The sequence below is a fragment of the Malus sylvestris genome, chromosome 2 (genome assembly GCF_916048215.2).
Source record: "Malus sylvestris chromosome 2, drMalSylv7.2, whole genome shotgun sequence".
Taxonomy (NCBI): domain Eukaryota; kingdom Viridiplantae; phylum Streptophyta; class Magnoliopsida; order Rosales; family Rosaceae; genus Malus; species Malus sylvestris.
The window spans coordinates 19,780,401-19,794,778 of record NC_062261.1 but is presented as its reverse complement, the minus strand read 5'-3'; the positions used below and the strand labels follow the sequence as shown (position 1 = coordinate 19,794,778).

Here is a 14,378-nt window from a genome sequence, read left to right as displayed (position 1 = left end):
ACAGATCATGTGACAACCCGTTCCTAAAATTTCATTTTTTTTATTATTTATTTTTAATCGAGGGAATTGACACAATGTCTAGAGGCAAGGATTTTGATTTCTGTTGACCATCGTCTAGAAGAACGTATGACTTATGCTTTTGGTGTATTTGCGTAGTACTCGATGGTACGAACGCATAGGCAAAAGCCGTTTGTGAGTCCGGATTATAATGGTATAGTTACGGACATTTGAAATTGGTTACTTACATTTCATATTACTAAATTATTGAACTCCCACCTTGTGGGAAAGAAACCAATCAGCCTCAAGGATAGAAAATAGGGACCAATTAGATGAGAAAAGAATAAAATAATAATTTTTCAACCAATTAGGAGAGGAGAGAGGAAAGCTCTCAGCTTTCCCTTCCTCTTCACGTAGCCATACATATACAGAAAACTCGGCTTCGACCGGGGTGGATTTTCGGCGGTCCTCCGCCATTTTTCAAGCAAGTTTCACTCCTTCATCACCTGCAACCTCTTCCACACCCTTCCCTCTACCATCTCCATCTATATTTAAGGGTTTTTAGGTCCTAACCCGAGAGGAATTTCACCGGAGCACCGGAGCTGCTCAACGGCGATTCCTCATTTCCGGCAAGTTTCACCACCCATTACCACCCTTAATCAACTCCCCTTGGACCTAGGAACAGGACCCAAATGTTTGTAGGGACGTTGGAACGCCGAGAAAGGAGAATCGAAGAACACCCATTCTAGGGTTTTCGGCGGATTTGAGTGACATTGGAGCTCTTCACGACCAAATTAGCCTTAATCACATGTATAAAAGTTGTTCCACTCAATGAGATCTTCATTATTGTGAAGTTTGAGAATTTTTAGAAATAGTTGATTTTTCCGGCGAGTCAGGACGGCCAACCGCCACCCATGGTGGCGCGTGCGTGGCTAGAGGGCCGTCGATATTATTTTTATGCTAAATCGGATGTCTTGAGTTCAGTTTTGATGTTAGTATGACATTGGTTGATCGGTTGAACCTAAATTCCTTATGATATGTTACTTGGTAAAAATATGAATCGATGATCCGACCGTTGGATTGTCACCAAACTTTAATATGTTATAATACATAATATTTGAAGATCATAGGAATTTACGGATCAAGAATCCGTTATACGGATCTTCCTGAATTGGAATTGTAAGTTCATAAAATAAAATATTGACCGCCACTTGGTTTTGGCAATTGGCGGAGATCCGACCGTTGGATCATAATGAAACTTTAGAATGTTGTTCTAGAAGTATAATGTGGATCTTTGGAAGCAACGGATCGGAAATCCGTTATGCGGATCTTCCAAATTGAATTACATAGCAATGTGTTTTATGTAAATTATGTATTTTATCGGTAAGAACTTTGAAATGTGAATTGATAATTGGTCATAGGCGACGATGGTTCATGATGTCTCGATATGCATGCTAGGGAGTCATAGCGCAGACCTCAGGTAAGTGGGTCTTTTCCTTTTTATCGTACATTATATATATATATATGTGTGTGTGTGTGTGTGTGTGTGTGTGTGTGTGTGTGTGTGACAATTCCACAACATTTATAAAATTGCTTATTGCGTGTAATTATTGTGAATGCTTTGAAGTACTATTGTGAACTACGAATGACTTGATCCTTGTTTAGGGTACGTAGGTAGTCTAACAAGACGTTAGATGCAGCCATATAATAAATGAGACAATAGCCTTGTTTGGGGAATTGAACAATGTGAGGGACATTGGTGAAAAATGTGAGAATTAACATTATGATTTGGTAGTTAATTGTTGTTCATAAATCAATGTGTGAAGAATCAAGGAATTGAAGTAAGGAAACATAAGTAATGTTAGTTAATTAAACTAGTGTCTAATTGGGCTCATCACTGATAATTATTCCCGAAAATAAATAGTTTGGAAATGGGACGTTACAGATTATGCATTTCACGCCATGTTATATATATACTTGAAAATACTATATTATAGTTGAGTTTTAGATTGCATCATGACATATTCATATGTGTATTACTTGTACCTAATTATTGTGAATGCTTCGAAGTGCCAAATGATGCTGTGGACGCCCAGGTAAGCTTTAGGTGAGTACATGTTGATGATAGTGATGGTAGTGAGTAAGTGATGAGATATGGATAAGTCGTACAGGTCACTATGGGTGACTCCGACTTATATGCTAACCATGATTGATGAGATATGTGATGAGATATGAATAAGTCGTACAAGTCACTAGAGGTGACTCCGACTTATGAGTTAGCATATATGTAATGAGATGCTAGCATATATTTATGATGAGATATGTAATGAGATGCTAGCCTATATGTGATGAAACATGGAATGAGATGCTAGCCTATATATGATGAGATGCTAGCATATATGTGATGATATATGATGAGATGCTAGCATATATTTATGATGAGATATGTAATGAGATGCTAGCCTACATGTGATGAGATGCTAGCATATATGTGATGATATATGATGAGATGCTAGCATATATTTATGATGAGATATGCAATGAGATGCTAGCCTATATGTGATGAAATATGTAAAGAGATGCTAGCCTATATGTGATGAGATGCTAGTATATATGTGATGATATATGATGAGATGCTAGCATATATTTGATGAAATATGTAATGAGATGCTAGCCTATATGTGATGAGATGCTAGCATATATGTGATGATATATGATGAGATGCTAGCATATATTTATGATGAGATATGTGATGAAATGCTAGCATATATTTATGATGAGATATGTGATGAAATGCTAGCATATATTTATGATGAGATATGTGATGAGATGCTAGCATATATGTGATGATATATGATGAGATGCTAATATATATTTATGATGAGATATGTGATGAGATGCTAACATATATGGGATGAGATATTGATTCAACCGTACATGATGGGTGGATCCGGCTAACATGCCTTCCTATTGGTTTATTTCACCTGGGTTACTCATTCCTGTTAAGATATTTGACGTAGCATAACCGTAAGACTATCATTTTGGTTATGGTTTTGATTTATAGTCATGCCTATTATTTTCTGGGAAATTAAACAGGTATTGCGGCGAGGTGCTACTATATTGCGGCGAGGTGCTACTATCTTGGTAGTTGGAATTGGTTTGAAGAGTTTTGTTTCACTCACTCACATTTTCTGTTTTTGTACCCCTCCAGGTTCTAGTAGCAGAGTTCCGTATCGACGAGGATTTGTGGCACTTCCCAGTGTAGGTGGCTTCTTTTGATGGTATAATCATTATCTTACCTTACTGTACTTTACTTATGCTCTGTATCACGTGTAAAATGGGTCCAGACCCGCTCACCGCGCACTCGTGTACTTGAGAATTTTTAGATTTTAATTTATTCACATTTTATACATTATCACACTTTATGGTTTCATCACCTTTCAGGTGTCGGCCAGCACGGCTCAATTCGGGATCCTAGTGGACATTCCGGGTCGGGGTGTGTCAAATCATAATACACAAAATTCCTTAAACACAACACAAATTACCATGCAAGTCCTGAATTAATTATAAAAAAAAATCCAGATGAGGTCAATCCATCCTTGTCTTACACTCTTCTATCTTTCTTATGTTTTTCTACCACAAATTATAAATCTTTTTCCCACCCTTGCCACTTCAATTTTATCCCACCTTTATATCTACCTTGCAACCCACCGCTCTTAAATAAAAAACAACTATTATTTACACTGTTTATTTAATCAGTTTTTGAGTATAAACAGTGCTGTCTTTGATCAAATAATAATGTCAAACAAAATTAAGAGAAAAATATAACCGCCCAATAAGAATGAGTTGCCGAATTACATCACAATAACAAAAGTTAAAGAATAAATAAAACGGCAAGTAAATGGCATTATATCAATTGATTGAGCGCCTAATTTGACTAAATCCGAAATCTCAGCTATATACACGGGGCAACAATGCAAAAATGAAAAATCACCATTTCCCCAAAATCAGAAGACAACCGAATTATCCAGCTACACTTATGATCCAACCACGTAAAAGAAATCTTCTAAATTGGAAAAAACTCTCCTTTTTCTTATGCGCGCGCCCTTTTCAAATCTCATTAATAGAGAGTATAATTTATATTTTATTATTTTTAATCCCATAAATTATGGGTTTTATTTAAAATCTCATTAATATAAACAATTACAAATTTCAATTTTTAATTTTTAATTTAAAAAATATAGTAACTTACATTATTACATTAATGTCAGGGACCTCAATAAAAAAACTAAAAACTAACAAGTTTTCAATCAAAGAATATTGATAACTAGGGACCACATCCAAAGTATCCCAATTGAGAATAAAATAAAATGTCAAATACGAAGTCTTCATTTGAAACTTAGCTTGTCGAGACAATACAAGTAGAAAATAAAATGTTAAATACGAAGTCTTCATTCAAAATTGCATTCGAATTAGTTTAGCTTAAGTTGTAAGAATAAACATCGTATTCAATTTCGTTGTATAAACTAAAAACAGGGCAAGGCAAATAAGAGGAGATTATTGTTACGATCTTCGGGGTCTCTGTCAATGCGCTTGACGTGAATCGCGGAAGTGACCCCCATGAAGGGGTCGGTGGTGATAACAGCCAGCCGATCCCCGACGGATAAGTCAACAGCCCTGGCCGGGGAGTCAAAGTTGAAGGTGAAGAGCAGTCGGCCGGTCTGAACGTCCCAGAGCTTGGCGGTCTGATCAGCGCTGCCAGTGATGAGGCGGGAGGAGTCCCGGGAAACGTCGCAGCACCAAACGGCGCCATTGTGGCCGCGGTAGGTGCCGAGGTGCTCGCCATTGTCGGCGAACCAGACGGTGGGTTTGTGATCCTTGGCGCAAGAGAAGAGGAGGTAGCTGTCCCTGTTGTACTTGAGGAAGGTCAAGGGCCTTTCGTGCCCCTTCATCAGTATCGGCCTCATGTTTGGATACGGCGGGAAAATCTAGAGGAAATTGGGGAACTAGGGTTTGCAGTTTCCTAAGGCCATCTCCAACCGAAGGGTCCAGAGGGCCAGAGGGCCGAAAATAGCCCTAAAACCGTCTCCAACCGAGGGCTAGGCCAGAGGGCTCTGGAATCTGGGAGGGCCCCACGGGATCGGAGAGGGCTGGAGGGTTGGAGGGCTGGCTATTTTTTTTTTAATGTTTCCTATTGCTGTCGGTTAAAACCGACAGCATTGAAGAGCTTTTTTTTTTTTTAATAGTTTGAAATATTTTTGAATGTAACGGCTAGCTGAGTTAGCTAGCCGTTGAACTAGCCGTTGGTTTTTATTTTTTATTTTTTATTTTTTATTTTTAAATTTATTTTAAACATTTTTTTCTTCTATAAATATGGTGAAGTTCTTTCAATTCTTCACTTCATTTGCAATATTTCCTTCTTCAATATTTTTCAATATTTCCTTCAATATATTTCTCAATATTTCCTTCAATATATTTTCTAATATTTCCTTCATCTATAATATTTGTTTCAATTTTTCAATATTTCCTTCAATATATTTTCCAATATTTCCTTCATCTATAATATTTGTTTCAATTTTTCAATATTTCCTTCATCTATAATATTTCTTCATTTCATTTGCAATATTTCCTTCAATATTTCCTTCATTTTTTTTCAAAAAAAAAATGGTCTCATCTGCAATGAAAGGTAGGGCTTGGACCCGAAAAGAAGATGAAGCTCTTTGCAAGGCTTATAGATGGATCTCAGAAGATAGTGTGAGGGGGATTTCTCAAACAAGTGAAGGTGTTTGGACTCGTGTGTCCAAAAAATACTTAGAGTTCTACGAATGCACCATTCCACCGAATACCCGAAACCACGAAAGTTGTTCTTCAAGATGGAAGAAACATCTTCATCCAAGTTTGAATAAATGTCATCAAGCACTATTAGCAGCAGCAAGTAGACATGAAAGCGGCGCCAATTACTATGACGAAGTTAGTGTTTTTACAGTTTATTTTAAATGTTTAATTATATTACATTAATTTCGTGAATTAATTTCCTAAATTTTTTTTAATTATATTTTCTAGGTACGCCAAGCGGAGGAATTGTATATGGAGGGCAGCTCAAAACCCTTTCAGTTTCACGGTTGTTGGGAAATTTGTAAAGGGTGGGTGTTATTTGAAGATCCACCTCAACATAGAGTGGATCCTTTGGAAGCTGCATCCCCATCTGTAGATATGAATGAAGATGGATCTCCTACCATTCAACAAACAAGGGTAGAAAATCCGACTCCGTCCGAAATTTCTTTACCTAGGCCTATGGGACGAAACAAGGCTCGAAGGTTGAGGGAAAAGGGCAAGGCAAATGCTGATTACGCCGCTCAACATGAAGTGGCGGCCTCATTTCGATTACTGGCGGAGCAAAATGCCCGTGAGGCGGAAGAAAGGAAGTGTAGACATGAAGAGCGAGCCAAACAAATACAAGAAGAGATGGATGATAAGAATATGGAAAGGAACACTTCGAATTACACTCCAATGAGTAAGGCCTATTTTGATAGGAAAAAAAAAGAAATTATGGCTCGGCGGCAATTGTTTATCTCTGACTATACTCCTACAATGGCGGATGATGAAGATAATATTGATTATGGATATTAAATTTAAGTCGTTGTAATTTTTAAATTTAAGTTAATGTTGTTTTTAAATTTAATTTGTAGTGTTTAAATATAAGTTGTTTTTAAATTTAAGTTGTTGTAGTTTTTAAATTTAAATAATAAATTATGTTTGGCCCTCGGTTGGATACGGTTTTTTGTGACAGGGCTAAAACGAGCCCTTTGGTCCTCTGGCCCTCGGTTGGAGACGGAGGCAAATATGGCCCTGTACTGTTCATTAAAATATTTATATCTTGGGGAATCTTGGAGGGCTAGAGGGCTCAAACGAGCCCTCTGGCCAGCCTTCGGTTGGAGATGGCCTAAGTCCTAATCCCAGCTATTTATACCAGATAAACTCCAAAACCCAGTTGGACTTGGAGTTCATATCCTCCTTCCCGCCAAAAAAAAGAAAGTATTGTATTAAGAGAGTTTCTTGTCAACAATTTTTTATTTTATTTTATTTTTTTGAGCTGTTGCGTTAGTGAATTAAATACTTAGGAGGGTGCATCCGATTGAAAATTTAGGAGATTTTAATTCTTATAATAGATTTAGGGATATTTAAATAGGATTTTAAGTGATTATTTACAATTCAAAGTATGTTCAATCAGAATTTTAAGCGATTCAAAATGTATTCAATTCGAATTTTAAAATAATTTAAAACTGTATTCAATTAGAAATTTATTTTAAAAAATTTGAAAAAGTTGAGGAATAGGAGATATTTCTTAATATGTTTTAAGCATCCACAAATCTCACATTTGCTCATGAGATTGTAAAGGAATTAAATCAAAATATCACGGTTAAGTATCATGCATGTTGTCGACAAAAAGTAAAAAAATCATCCATCTCTCTTACGTTACACTAAAGACAATACAAGCTAATTATATAGCATGGAAAAAATAGTGATTAACGTGGATTAAATAATAGAGGGTAAATTGAAACAACAACAATAACAAAGTATTTTCCCATTAAGTGGGGTCGGCTATATGAATCCTAGAACGCTATTGTGCTCGGTTTTGTGTCATATTCTCTGTTAGATCCAAGTACTCTAAGTCTTTTCTTAGGGTTTCTTCCAAAGTTTTCCTAGGTTTTCCTCTACCCCTTTAGCTCTGAACTTCTGTCTCGTAGTCACATCTTCGAACTAGAGCATCAGTAGGCCTTCTTTGCAGATGTCCAAACCACCGTAACCGATTTTCTTTCATCTTTCCTTCAATTTCAGCTACTCCTACTTTACCTCGGATATCCTCATTCCTAATCTTATCTTTTCTCGTGTGCCCACACATCCAACGAAGCATCCTCATCTCCGCTACACCTATTTTATGTACATGTTGATGCTTCACCCTCCAACATTATGTACCATACAGCATCGCCAGCCTTATTGTCATCCTATAAAATTTTCCCTTGAGCTTCAGTGGCATACGGTGGTCACACAACACGCCAGATGCACTCTTCCACTTCATCCATCCAGCTTATATTCTATGATTAAGGTTTCCATCTAATTCTCCATTATTTTGCAAGATAGATCATAGGTAGCAAAAGCGGTCGCTCTTTGGTATTTCCTGATCTCCGATCCTCACCTAACATTATTTTGGCCTCTATTTACACTGAACTTGCACTCCATATATTTTGTCTTTGATCGGCTTAGGCGTAGACCTTTAGATTCTAACACTTCTCTCCAAAGGTTAAGCTTCGCATTTACCTATTCCTGAGTTTCATCTATCAACACTATATCGTCTGCGAAAAGCATACAGTAAGGAATATCATCTTGAATATGTCATGTTAACTCATCCATTACCAATGCAAAAAGGTATGGACTTAAGGATGAGCCTTGATGTAACCCTACAGTTATAGGGAAGCTTTTTGTTTATCCTTCATGAGTTCTTACGGCAGTCCTTGCTCCATCATACATATCCTTTATAGCTTGGATATATGCTACTCGTACTCCTTTCTTCTCTAAAATCTTCCAAAGAATGTCTCTTAGGACCCTATCATACACTTTTTCCAAATCTATAAAGACCATGTGTAAATCATTTTTCCCATCTCTATATCTTTCCATCAATCTTCGTAAGAGATAGATTGCCTCCATAATAGAGCGCCCTAGTATGAACCCGAATTGGTTGTCCGAAACTCGTGTCTCTTGCCTCAATCTATGCTTAATGACTCTCTCCAGAGCTTCATTGTATGGCTCATTAGCTTAATACCCCTATTGTTCATGCAATTTTGTACGTCGCCCTTATTCTTGTAGATAGGCACCAAAGTACTCTTTCACCACTCATTTGGCATCTTCTTCGTTTTCAAAATCCTATTGAAAATGTCAGTGAGCTATACTATACCCGTATCTCCCAAAACCTTCCACACTTCGATCGGTATATCATCTGGACCCACTGCTTTTCTATGCTTCATCTTTTTCAAAGTTACAACCACTTCTTCCTTCCTGATTCGGCGGTAAAATGAGTAGTTTCTACACTCTTCTGAGTTACTTAACTCCCCTAAAGAGGTACTCCTTTCATGTCCTTCATTGAAAAGATTATGAAAATAACCCCTCCATCTGTCTTTGACCGCGTTCTCTGTAGCAAGAACCTTTCCATCCTCATCCTTGATGCACCTCACTTGGTTTAGGTCCCTTGTCTTCTTTTCCTTTGCTTTAGCTAGTTTATAGATATCCAACTCTCATTCTTCGGTATCTAGTCGCTTATACATATCGTCATAAGTCGCTAGCTTAGCTTCTCTCACAACTTTCTTCGCCTCTTGCTTCGCTCTTCTTTACCTTTCACCATTTTCATCGGTCATGTCCTTGTATAAGGCTTTACAACATTCCTTCTTAGCCTTCACCTTTGTTTGTACCTCCTCATTCCACCACCAAGATTCCTTTTGGTGTGGAGCAAAGCCCTTGGACTCTCCTAATCCATCTTTTGCTACTTTTCGGATACAACTAGCCATGAAATCCCACATTTGGCTAACTTCCCCTTCTTTATATCACACGCATTGGGTGATTACTTTCTCTTTGAAAATGACTTGTTTTTCTCCTTTTAGATTCCACCATCTAGTCCTTGGGCACTTCCAAGTCTTGTTCTTTTTTCTCTCTTTTTTGATATGTACATCCATTACCAACAAGCGATGTTGATTAGCCAAGCTCTCTCCCGGTATAACTTTGCAATCTTTACAAGTTATACGGTCCCCTTTCCTCATTAGAAGAAAATCTATTTGTGTTTTTTACGACCCACTCTTGTAGGTGATCACATGTTCTTCTCTCTTCTTAAAGAAGGTGTTTGCTAAGAAGAGATCATATGCCATTGCAAAATCCAAGATAGCTTCCCCATCCTTGTTTCTCTCCCCAAAACTATGGCCACCATGAAAACCTCCATAGTTGCCCGTCTCCTTGCCCACGTGTCCATTTAAATCTCCTTCTATAAATACCTTTTTCGTCTAAGCCATTCCTTGCACTAAGTCTCTAAGGTCTTCCCAAAATTTCTCCTTCAAACTCGTATCCAACCCTACTTGAGGTGCGTACGCACTAATCACATTGATGCGTTCTTGTCCTATTACAATATTGATTGCCATGATTCTATCTCCTACCCTCTTGACATCTACAACATCTTGTGTCAAGGTCTTGTCCACGATAATGCCAACACCGTTTCTCGTTTTTTTGGTGCCCGAATACCAAAGTTTAAAACTTGAATTTTCTAGATTCTTTGCCTTAATGTCAACCTATTTAATTTCTTGTGGGCACATAATATTTATCATTCTCCTCACCATAACTTCCACTACTTCCATAGATTTTCCCGTTAAGGTTCCTATATTCCACGTTCCTAAACGCATTCTACTCTCTTGAACTTTAACCTTCTATCCTAGCTTCTTCACCCTTCCCCGTCTAATAGGATCAAAGTACTTCTTCTGTATGTCCTATGTTAAGTTGATAGGAGCATATGCTCCCAAACAACTTTAAGTGAAGTCGTTCAAAAAGAAGTTTCTATGACCTCCTTGCTCATTTAACACTGCATCCGGATGCCGATGAACATCAATAGTTTACTCTTTTAAGTAAATCGAATATGGCCACACCCAATTGAAGAGTTTGAATAGAAAACCCGGGTGTAAGTGTAGGCAGAGAACTCTGATCGCTTTTGTTTGATTTCTCATATATGGTGTGACCAAAATCAACTCCCTATGGAAAACTAAAGAAATAGCACAATTATGCAGATGAATATGAGAAAAATATCCAAAACGCGCATCGCAACGAAGGAGTGTTCCACAGGATTCTGAATTAAGTCATCCAACTTGAAGCAAATAAAAGAAAATAAGACATTAAAGCATAAGTACTACTCTCTTAAAAAGTACATTAACAGGAGCACCCAAAACTGTTGCCAATCATATCCTTCCTAAGCCACAAGAGTGCTGGCGGTGGTCGATTCACTGCAAACAACAGAACAAAGGAGTAAGCATTCAAGGTAGCCGCTAAAATTTCATTGCAAATGACACGACAGTTGAGATGTAAACTTATAGTAGAAGACACGGAACAACAACAATTTCACCGTGAGGCCCGCTTCAGCCTAACAATGATTTATTACTTGTATAACAAGCATAAGTATGAATTAGGAGGAAAACCAACACTTGACATGACTCAAATTTCTTTCTTCAAGGGAACAAATATTAGATTACCACTTTTAATAAGGTATTCCAATTTTGGATACGTAAGAACACCAGAAAACGAATTAGTTTACATAATACAGTACAGAATTTGGTTAGGGCAGTGGTTTATTACTTATAGAATACATGAACTAAATCCAAGATTTGTAAAACCGCATCAAAGATTAAACTACTGGGCCCCATATCCAAAGTTTGATTTAGCTGACCTATGGCAGTGTTTATTACTCAACTATTCTGATAAAATTCTGAAGTGTTTTGAACGCAATGACCCATCTGCGTATCTTCAAGTAAGATTAATGAAATCTATGATTATTTAAAATGGAATACAAAAAAAAAAAAAAAAAAAAAATCTAAAACCAAAAAGGTACTTACTACTTCCAGACTGGTGGAAGCTTCTTTGTCTTCTTGTAGTAACGAGCAAGGCGATGGATTCTGCTCTCAACCAGAATCAGTCTAAATTTAGAATCCTTGTCCTTCCTGTTCCTCTCCAAATGCTTCCTGATTGAGACAGCCTTCTTGATCAGGTGGTAAAGATCCTCAGGAATTTCAGGGGCAAGACCTAACACACCAAAAGAAAGTATAAGATATCATTTTCAAAATTTCTCCTACGAATAAAGATGTTATTATGAAAATAAATTCAAGATACGCACCATGAGCCTTCAGAATACGCAAGATCTTGCTGCCAGTGACACTCTTCACCTGAGCAATACCGTGAGAATCACGAAGAATAACACCAATTTGAGAGGGTGTCAGACCCTTCTTGGCAAACTTACAGATGTTCTCCTCAACCTAAAAGGCAAAAAACAACCTGATAAGCAATTAAACCATAATGCACAAAACACAAATAGAAGTTTTTGGTCTACTGCAGTAAGAATGATTCCTCTGGAACAATCAGGAGTTAAAAATAACCAAACTTCCATTCAGTCAATGAAGATTAAATGGAATATGGCACGCAGTAGACACAAAGTCGTGTCACCATTCATTGTGTATTAAGAGACCAAATAAAATTGATTGAGTGAACACAGAACACAGAAACAAACAATTGAAGATTGGATTACTATAAAATGTATAAAAAAACACGGAACTACAACCCAACAACATAAAAAGATAATAAGGCAACATAACATAGAAACTAAAATTAACTACATCACAAAGAAGTAGCGGAATATAAGAAACAAAACTATACGTTCGTTGCTAATTAAATTATCATTTTTTACATACTAGAGCGATATCAAACTCCATGTTTTATTAGCTTCAACAAGATCAATTGTAGATCTTCAGCAGTCAATCAATACAAACAGCACATCAGAAACAGATTAAACAACAAAGTGCGGCCTGGTTGCCAAAATTATAAAATACTACCCATAAAATGAAATCATAAAATCAGTTTAAATCTTTTAACATCCGAAACCAAATGGCAATGAACCTAGATTTTCCAACAATGGAGAACAAAATTGAGCTAAATAATCGAACTTTAGTCCATTTTCTCATCAGCCAAACAAATCTAAACACAACCCATATTCTCATCAACCAAACAAAAACCTAAAACAACCCAAACTAATTCAAGAGTTAAAGAGTTGGGGTTTTCTCACATCCTGTGTAGAGATCTTCAACCAGCTAGGTGGGGTCCTCTTGTACGGCAAAGCCGAAGCTGAAATACCCTTTCTGCAAAACACCACAAAACACAAAAGCCACCATGATAAATGGATCAATCCCAGTCAAATCAACGGCTCAAAGAGCACAAATCATCGGCTCACAGAGCCTTGTTCAGAGAATGAGAACAGAACGAACCCTCTGCTGTGCATACGCCCCATGATTGCGGGCTTGTAGTGTATATGCAGCTGCTAGTGACTTTAGCTCCGCCGCCCTCTCTCTCTCTCTGTTGGTCGACCAGAAACGCTAGGTCCTATCGGTAACAACGAATATAAGCAAGGTGGTGGCTAGGGTTTTTAATAATTTTTTTTAATAGCTGTTCAGTCCTTGGGCTAGGGTTTTTAAGAATCTTTGTTTATTACTTCGGCCCGTGGGCTTAACTAATTAAATCTTTGGGCCTACTTTCTTTATGATTCTACTAATTCGGCCCTTGGGCCAACATAAGACTCAATAATCATTTGCCAAACATGCCAAAACTTCGAACATAAAATTATCAATCAAAATTCATGAAATTACCATTTTAACTCTCCAATTAAAAATAAATATGAATAAGAAATATGGGCAAAAATGTAATTTTCTACACCTAAAATTTTGCTTTTTTTTTTCTTTTTCAAATCCGCACCTACATGTAATTCCAACATATCTCTAATTAAAAATTAAAAATAAAAATTGAAGCTCTCTCCTTACTCCCACATTCTCTCTTTACTCTCCTCCTCTCTCCTTTTATTTAAAAACAAAAATAAAAAATTTACACACACGCTTTGTGTGTGGCCATTTGCTAGTTTTTCTTTAAGTAGTTGCACTTTTAAGTCTCATACCACAATTCATTTTGGAGTAAAAATTATTATTTTCCTAGTAAAGATTCAATGCCTACATATAGGTTGATTCAAATTGATCGAGAGGCAAGGTAAACAAGGCAATGTATCTTGGGTCTCACTTTGAATCAAGCCTCATATTTTATGTTTTTTCATACCCTTTTGTACATGTCTTGAAATTTTTCTTATTCAATTATTATTGACAAAAGAGAAGAAAAAAAAAATCTTTATTCTCCTAATCTAATGGCTAAACTCATATCTATTGTAGGACAAAGTTTAGTTGAACTGTGAATTAGGGCATGTTTGGTATTGTTGTGCTTTGAAAAAAAAAAAAAACTGCTTCTGCTGTGCTGTGAGAATAAGCTCATTTTTGCTGCTTCACGTTTTCAGTTTTTTTTTTCACCAAAAATTGTGAAAATAAGCTGTTTTTAAGTGTTTACCAAATACCTTTTTGAGCTCAGCTTTTTTTGATACCCACTTTTTATAGAAGCACCTTAGTACCAAACCAGTACTTATATCCACCAACTCCATTGACACACCACGACCTAGGAAGGTCGAAGCATGCTGACCATCATCGTGAGGTGACATAACCATAAGGGTAAGTAATGCAAAAAGTGAATAAAATTAAAACTAATTAGAACTAAACAGT

The 14,378-nt window shown here is 36.9% G+C and overlaps 3 protein-coding genes across 3 annotated transcripts; 1 reads left to right on the top strand and 2 right to left on the bottom strand.

The window, feature by feature from the left end:
* Positions 1 to 4,358: 4,358 nt before the first annotated feature.
* LOC126586741 (eukaryotic translation initiation factor 3 subunit I-like) lies at positions 4,359 to 7,332 on the bottom strand. Its single transcript, XM_050251684.1, has 2 exons — positions 6,936 to 7,332; positions 4,359 to 5,015 (listed from the first exon to the last, which is right to left on the bottom strand). The coding sequence occupies exon 2, from the start codon at positions 4,962 to 4,964 to the stop codon at positions 4,524 to 4,526; it is 441 nt and encodes a 146-aa protein (XP_050107641.1). The 5' UTR covers positions 4,965 to 5,015; positions 6,936 to 7,332; the 3' UTR covers positions 4,359 to 4,523.
* On the top strand, positions 5,359 to 6,661 carry LOC126586734 (uncharacterized). The gene is made up of 2 exons (XM_050251676.1): positions 5,359 to 5,967; positions 6,061 to 6,661. Exons 1-2 carry the CDS (start codon positions 5,662 to 5,664, stop codon positions 6,625 to 6,627), a joined length of 873 nt encoding a protein of 290 aa, XP_050107633.1. The 5' UTR covers positions 5,359 to 5,661; the 3' UTR covers positions 6,628 to 6,661.
* Positions 7,333 to 10,798: 3,466 nt separating the features above from the next.
* On the bottom strand, positions 10,799 to 13,219 carry LOC126613681 (40S ribosomal protein S13). The gene is made up of 5 exons (XM_050281262.1): positions 13,053 to 13,219; positions 12,854 to 12,926; positions 11,912 to 12,050; positions 11,634 to 11,820; positions 10,799 to 11,027 (listed from the first exon to the last, which is right to left on the bottom strand). The coding sequence occupies exons 1-5, from the start codon at positions 13,073 to 13,075 to the stop codon at positions 10,994 to 10,996; spliced, it is 456 nt and encodes a 151-aa protein (XP_050137219.1). The 5' UTR covers positions 13,076 to 13,219; the 3' UTR covers positions 10,799 to 10,993.
* Between the last annotated feature and the right edge of the window lie 1,159 nt (positions 13,220 to 14,378).

Coding starts and splice junctions, on each gene's coding strand:
- LOC126586741 (XM_050251684.1), bottom strand. CDS start 4,964: ATGAGGCCGATACTGATGAAGGGGCACGAAAGGCCCTTGACCTTCCTC.
- LOC126586734 (XM_050251676.1), top strand. CDS start 5,662: ATGGTCTCATCTGCAATGAAAGGTAGGGCTTGGACCCGAAAAGAAGAT. Junction 5,968..6,060: donor GCGCCAATTACTATGACGAA/GTTAGTGTTTTT, acceptor TATATTTTCTAG/GTACGCCAAGCGGAGGAATT.
- LOC126613681 (XM_050281262.1), bottom strand. CDS start 13,075: ATGGGGCGTATGCACAGCAGAGG. Junction 12,927..13,052: donor GGGCGTATGCACAGCAGAGG/GTTCGTTCTGTT, acceptor GGTGTTTTGCAG/AAAGGGTATTTCAGCTTCGG. Junction 11,028..11,633: donor CTTCCACCAGTCTGGAAGTA/GTAAGTACCTTT, acceptor TGTTGTTTGCAG/TGAATCGACCACCGCCAGCA.